Source organism: Nelumbo nucifera, chromosome 3 (genome assembly GCF_055504915.1).
Source record: "Nelumbo nucifera cultivar China Antique chromosome 3, China Antique-T2T, whole genome shotgun sequence".
Classification (NCBI taxonomy): Eukaryota; Viridiplantae; Streptophyta; class Magnoliopsida; order Proteales; family Nelumbonaceae; genus Nelumbo; species Nelumbo nucifera.
Window position 1 is genome coordinate 101,469,384 of NC_142651.1, and position 7,366 is coordinate 101,476,749.

Here is a 7,366-nt window from a genome sequence, read left to right on the forward strand (position 1 = left end):
CGTGCACCCTGACCAACTCGGTGGTCTTCTGGACTTAGTGAATTTTTGCGGATGTCTGACTCTTGAGCTCATAGATAGTACCTCTTCAAGTTGTCAACGTTCCAAGCGCGAGGTACCTGCTTCCCTTCCAGCGTCTCGAGCTCGTATGTGCCTTCGCCAAAAACCTGTCTTACCCTGTACGGACCCTCCCAGTTCGGTCCGAGCTTACCTACGTCGGGCTCGGTTACCATCACCTTTTCGAGCACCAAGTCACCAACTCAGAACCGACGTCTCTTGACCTGGGCTTTGTAGTACCGAGCTACCCACTGTTAGTAGGCCGCAGTCCGGATGTATTCTAGGTCGCGTACTTCCTCGATCAAGTCGAGGTTTGTTCGTAGTTCATCATCGTTAGCCTCTTTTTCGTATGCCTCAAGGCGCAGGGTCGGTACTTCGATCTCAACTGGGATGACAACCTCCGTTCCGTATGTCAAATTAAATGGCGTCTCACCTGTTGCAATCTTGACGGTCGTTCTATAGGTCCAAAGAACACTAGGTAGCTCATCCACCCACAAACATTTAGCTCATACTAAGCGAGCTTTCAGTCCATAGAGGATGGCCCTATTCGTCACCTCAGCCTGTTCGTTCGCTTGAGGGTGTGCTATCGATGCGAAATTCTGCTAGATCCCCAACTTGACACACCAGTTCTGGAATTTGATATCCTCGAATTGCTTCCCGTTGTCTGATATCAACACTTTGGGTAGTCTGAAGCGACAGACTATGTTCTTCCAAAAAAATTTATGTACATTCCGGGCCGTGATCGCCACCAGGGGCTTGGCTTCCACCCACTTCGTGAAGTAATCCACTGCCATGACCAAAAACCTTCTATGCCTGGTTGCCGGTGGGAATGGATCGAGGATATCTATCCCCCACTAGGCGAAAGTCCATGGGCCAGTCAGATACTTCAAGTCGGCGACAGGTTGATGGAGGATATTGGCATGCCTCTAGCAATTGTCGGATTCTTTGACGAGCTCGAGTGCATCCGCTTTCATGGTGGGCTAATAGTACCCTTGCCTTAGCGCTTTTTGGGCAAGCGCCCTGCCCCCAGGTGTCCTCCACAGAGGCCTTCATGGATCTCGCGGAGTACTTGGTCTGCTTTTGAAGGCCACAAGCAACACAAAAAGGGGAATGTGAAGGACCACTTGTACAATTGCCCGTCAATAAGAACGTACCAAGCTAACTGACGCTCTACCCTCTGAGCTGCGTTATGGTCTGTTCGGAAGGTCTCATGGAGAAGATAATCGATAAGCAGGTCGACCAAGCTCGGTTCTTCTTGCAACATAGGAGTGACCTCCTCTGTCCCCCTGAGAATGCTGGGTCAAGGCAAGTCTTCTGTGTACACCATCCTCATCGTGTTGTCACTTGTGCTTGCCAACTCTGATAGTGCGTTGTCTTCAGCATTCTCTAACTTCGGTACTTGTCGGATAAACCAAGAGAGGAAGGAGTGTAGGATTTCCCTTACCTTGGCCAGATAAGCCATCATGGCAGGTTCCCAAGTCTCGTATTCACCATTTACCCGGTTCATAACCAACTGGAAGTCACTGCATACTACAATGTGCTTCGCGCTGATCTCCTTTGCAAAATTCAGCCTGACTATCGATGCCTCATACTCCACCTCGTTGTTCGACGCCTCGAATCTGAACTGGAGAGCGTACTCCAGCTTCACCTCGCTTGGCCTTTACAGTATGAGTCCAGCACCGCTTCCTCGCTGATTAGACGAGCCATCATTGTGGAGGATACATGGCTCCTCGTCCCAGGTCGGGCCCTCCCTGACCGGAATTGGTGCCACACTGGTTGACACCTCCGATGTACTAATTGGCTCATCGACCTCAAGGGCCGGCATGCTGAACGTGCACTCCGCAACAAAATCTGCCAAGACTTGGGCTTTAATTGCTAGCTGTGGCTCGAACCGGATGTCATACTCACTCAGCTCGATGGCCCACTTCGTCAATTTGCCTGAGACCACATGCTTCTTTAGGAAGTGCCTCAAGGGTCTGTTGGTGAGGATGATAATCGTGTAGGCTTCGAAGTAGGGGCATAGTTTCCGAGCTACGATGACTAGGGCGTAGGCCAGCTTCTCGATATCAGGATATTTCATCTCGGATACCTGTAAAACTTTGCTCACATAGTAGATGGATTGTTGGACCCAGTCTATTTCTCTGATTAGTACTAAGTTGACTACCTCGTCACTCACAGAGAGGTACAACTTTAGCTCGTCTCTTTCTTTAGGTCGGGTTAAAACCGATGGGGTACTCAGGTATTTCTTCAGCTCATCAAACGCGAGCTGGCACTCCTCGGACCATTCTAAATCCTCATTCTTTTTAATTGCCTTGAAGAAGGGTAAGCATCGACCCGCCGATTTAGACATAAACCGGTTTAGGGTGGCTACCCAACCAGTTAACCTATGAACTTCCTTTATTTTTGGGGGCGGTCTCATATCCAGTGTGGCCTTTATTTTAACTGGGTTGGCCTCAATGCCACGTCGGTTCACGACGATGCCATCAACATAACACTCAATTTTATTGCTAATTAATGGTTCAAAAAATTTATTACTAGGCACTGGAAGGTTGCTCCAGCATTTTTCAATCCGAAGGGCATTACTTTGTAATAGTACAACCCTAGTTTGGTTACAAAAGCTGTCTTCTCCTAATCGGCTAGGTCCATTATAATCTGGTTGTAGCCAAAGTAAGCGTCCATGAAGCTCAGCAACTCGTACCCCGATGTCGCGTCTACCAGGCGGTCTATTCTAGAAAGGGGGAAGCAGTCATTCAGGCAGGCTCTGTTGAGATTGGTGTAGTCGACGAACATGTGCCACTTTCCGTTGACCTTTTTTACCAGTATCGGGTTGGCCACCCAGCTCGGGTATTGAACCTCTTTAACGAAGCCTGTTGTGAGAAGCTTCCCGACCTCCTCATCAACTACCCTCCACCTCTTCGGGGCGAGGTTCCATTTTTTTTGTCTAACTAGCCTAAATAAGGGATCCACATTAAGTTTATGAGTTATTATGCTAGGGTCAATACCGGGTATCTCTACCACGGACCAGGCAAGAACATCTAAATTACTAAGTAGGAAACTTACTAGTTGTGACCAAAGTGGTTCGCTTAGGAGAGCGCTGATCTAGAGTGTCTTCGTCGGCTCGGCGTAAAAAATCGGTACCTGGACTGTCTCCTCCATTGGGGCAGCTCTCTCATCTATATGCTCGGGGGGTGGCTCTAGTTCGACATTGTCCGCTAACTTCGCCTTGCCCTTCAGCGTGACTACATAGCACTTGCATGACTCAATTTGGTCACCTCGTACTACCCACACTCCGCAGTTCATTGGGAACTTCATGGACAAGTAGTAGGTGGACACCACCGCACATAGGGCATGCAAAATTGGCCGACCCAAGATAGCGTTGTAGGGGACAGTGTCGGGACCACCAAGAACGTGTGCTCGGAGCACACTGAGTTGGGTCATGCTCCTGCTGCAACTCGTACTGTGACTCGGCCAAGGGGCCTAACCACATCACCTTTGAACCCAACTAAGGGTGTGTCTGCTAGATTCAAATCTTTCCGCTCCAACTGCAACTTGTCGAATGCTTCCAAGAACAAGGTATCTGCCGAACTCCTGGAGTCTACTAGTACCCGTTTTACCTCAAAGTCATTGATTGCAAGATTTACTACGAGGGTGTCATCGTGCGGATACTGAACCCCACACGCATCATCCTCGATGAAGTAGATTGCCTCCTTTACCTGAGGTCGCTTTGGCGGGTTTTCACCTTCATGCTCTAGCTCCCAAACTGAAGTCTTCCCTGCTGTTGTGCTGCACCCCATAACGATGGACCCACTGGTGATCATATTGATCACCCCGCGGATTGGCCTATCCTCTGGTGGTGGCTGTTGCTGAGGTGGTTGCTGATCGTTCCTCCTGCTCGATTCGGGAGCTTTTCTTCGCTGGTTCGCTTGTTGATCCACCACCTTCCTATCTTCATGCTTGATGAACTTCTTCAGGTATCCACAGCGAATCAACTCTTCAATCTCGTCCTTGAGATTCCAACAAACTTCTGTGTTATGCCCGATGTCATGGTGAAAATGGCAATAGACATTTAGGTTTCTAGTTGTCAGATCTCCTCGCATCCTGGGCAGCCACTTTATGTAGCTGGTATCCTTGATTGCCATCAAAATTTCATCACGTTTTGCATTGAGGGGGGTGTAGGTAGACCTCTGGTTAGAAGGGTTCTAGATCGCCGACCTGACCTAGAACCCCGAGGAGGGGATTTCCTCAGCGACTTGCTCTTTTGACGTCGGTGCTTGCTGCTACTAGTACCTTCGTCTTCTCTTTTTCTCTTCTCACCTTGTTGGAGCTCCAACTTGGACCCGAGGCTTCTTCCACTTGGATGTACTTATTGGCATCCTCGAGGAACTTCTTCATCGTTTTTGGGGGGTTCAACCCGAGATGCCAGGAGAACTCAACATGACGAACTCCCTTCTGGGTCGCGGTGAGCTGTACAACGGGGTCGAGGTTAGGGACTTGTAGGCACTCTGTGTTAAATATTGTGAAATAAATAACTAATAAAAATAAAATAACTACAATAATTACAAAAATACAAAAAATACTAAAAAATATATTAAGCTAATCAATAAATATTGTCATCTCAAATAATAGTTTAATCTATAATAAATATAAATGAAAAATTATAACAAAAATACAATAAATACAATATGTATAATAAATTAAATTTAAAAGTTTAAATAATGGTAGTTTAATATCCAAAAAATATTAAATTTTTTTTGTCAAAATAACAAAAAATATAGATTTATACATAATTATTGAAAATATATTTATAATAAAAAACTATAAATAATTGCTAAAAATACAATAATTATTAATTTTAGTATATTAAATATATAATAAATATTGATTAAGATTTTAAAATCATTATTAGTGAATATTACTTTTTTGAAAGTTATTTTTCAAGAATTATTAATTAATGTAAGTGAAATTGGTTATTTAAAATATTATTTAGTTATTTAAATAATATTCTTTTTTAAATTCTATAATTTTAATTATTAATTGTATTTAGCAATATATAAAATTATAAATTATTCTATTATTACAGAATTTCATTATTAATTTTGTAAAAATATTAAATTATTATTAATTTTAATTTTATGTTATGATTTTTTTTATTTTAAGATTTTCTATTTTATTGCATAATTTCGTTACTTTAACTGTTTAAAATATAGTTTTGTTAAACATTTTGTTATTTAAAATATTTAGCTATTTAAATATATAAATAATATATAAAATATTTAAAAATACACATTATCTGAATTTAAGATATTTAGTTATTGAAATATTTAAACAATTAAATATTTTTCTATATAATTATTTGGCTATTTTTAGTATTTTATTATTTAAGATATGTAGTTATTGAAATATTGAAATAGTATTTTATTTTTTAATGTTATATTTCTATTATTTGAATAAAATTTAATTTGAATATCTGGAAAATTATGATTTATATTGTTTGTACATAATTTCTTGATGAATTTTGTACAAATATAAAATTATTAATAATTTGAATATTATTAAATCTGTTGTGATTATTTTTTGTGTTTTCAAAAAATATTTTATAGTTTATACTATTATTACATAATTTCATTATTAATTATGTATAAATATTAAATTATTATTAATTTGAATATTATATTATGATTTTTTTTATTTTAAGATTTTTTTTATTTTATTGCATAATTTCGTTATTTTAACTATTTAAAATATAGTTATTTAGTTATTTAAATATTTAAATAATATATAAAATATTTAAAATACTCATTATTTGAATTTAAGATATATACTTATTGAAATATTTAAATAATTAAATATTTTTCTATGTAATTGTTTAGCTATTTTTAGTATTTTATTATTTAAGATATTTAGGTGTTGAAATATTGAAATACTATTTTATTTTTTAATATTAAATTTGTATTATTTGAATAGCATTTAATTTGAATAATCTGGAAAATCATAATTTATATTGTTAGTACATAATTTCGTGATGAAATTTGTAAAAGTTTAAAACTATCAATAATGTGAATATTATTAAATCTATTGTAATTATTTTTTGTATTTTTAATAATTATTTTAAAGTTTATTAGAGATAATTTGGAGAGAAATTTTATAATTTAAACTTTCTTTACAAGGATATAGATAAAGAGTGGTAAAGAGGATAAATAGGAATTAGAGATAATTTGGTGAGAAATGCTCTAGTAAATTAGAGATAAGTTAGGAGATAAATAGGAATTGGAGATGATTTAGGAGAGGAGATTGTTGGGAACGTGTGGTTAAGGGAAAGAGATTTTAGATAATTTTTCATGAGGAATGAGAGCATCTCATTGGTTCTTTAAAAAATGACATGGAATAAAAAAAAAATAATTCAATAAAGGAGAAAATTTCTTCATCACCTTGTTTTAATATATATATATATATATATATATATATATATATATATATTAGACATATAATATATTAATATATATATATATATAATTTTACTTTCAATTTTATTATACTATTTCATTTTATTATTGCATATATAAAACAATTGTATATATAATATCAAAATTCATATAAAATAAATTTTTAAGACTTTTTAATTTTTTGCCTATTTTGTTAATTTTCTTTAAATTTTTTAGTATTATTTTTTTAAAATATAACTTTCATGACTTGGCCCAATCCACAGCCCAGCCTAGACCAAGGCTCGACCCGCAGCACGACATAGGCCCATGTGGGCTCGAGTTGTGGGTCGTGCTGAGCCAACCCCTCGAAGTATCCTAGGGGAAGCACAACCTAGCTCAGCCCATGGGCCAACACGGAATGGCCCACCAAAAGCACGGGCCACCCATGGGTCATATCGTGCTGTTCTAGTACAGCGTGATTTACACCTCTACTCATCCGGATCACTTACCAATAGCATCCCAACAAGTCATTATGATCATACATTAGCACAAGGGAGATATTCTCAATCTATGGTTATATTGGCGTGTTGTGACTTTGTTGGGACTCTGTATTGTTAGTTGATTCAAACTCCTTCATAGATTAATACTTATGCACGCTGTAGAAAGAGACTTCTAAAATTAAACGGTAAAGTTGGAAGACGAAATTGAATTGAGAATTAGTGGAGTCTCCTCATTGTGATCAACTAAGAACACAATGAAGAAAATGATGGTATAGAACGAGTTCACATCTTTGCCCCACAATGCCCCACACCATATTCCCATCTTGTATTGGAACAACTCCCGATAACAAGTATGAGAGAGGTGATTTGGCCCTTCACTGACTTGGCGGC

General features: G+C 38.6%; 1 protein-coding gene across 1 annotated transcript; it reads right to left on the bottom strand.

The window, feature by feature from the left end:
• Positions 1–3,488: 3,488 nt before the first annotated feature.
• LOC148801785 (uncharacterized) lies at positions 3,489–4,193 on the bottom strand. Its single transcript, XM_088900421.1, has one exon. It carries the CDS (start codon positions 4,191–4,193, stop codon positions 3,489–3,491), a length of 705 nt encoding a protein of 234 aa, XP_088756547.1.
• Positions 4,194–7,366: the final 3,173 nt, after the last annotated feature.

Excerpts from the sequence above, each read along its gene's own strand:
- LOC148801785 (XM_088900421.1), bottom strand. The coding sequence starts at position 4,193 with ATGGCAATCAAGGATACCAGCTACATAAAGTGGCTGCCCAGGATGCGA.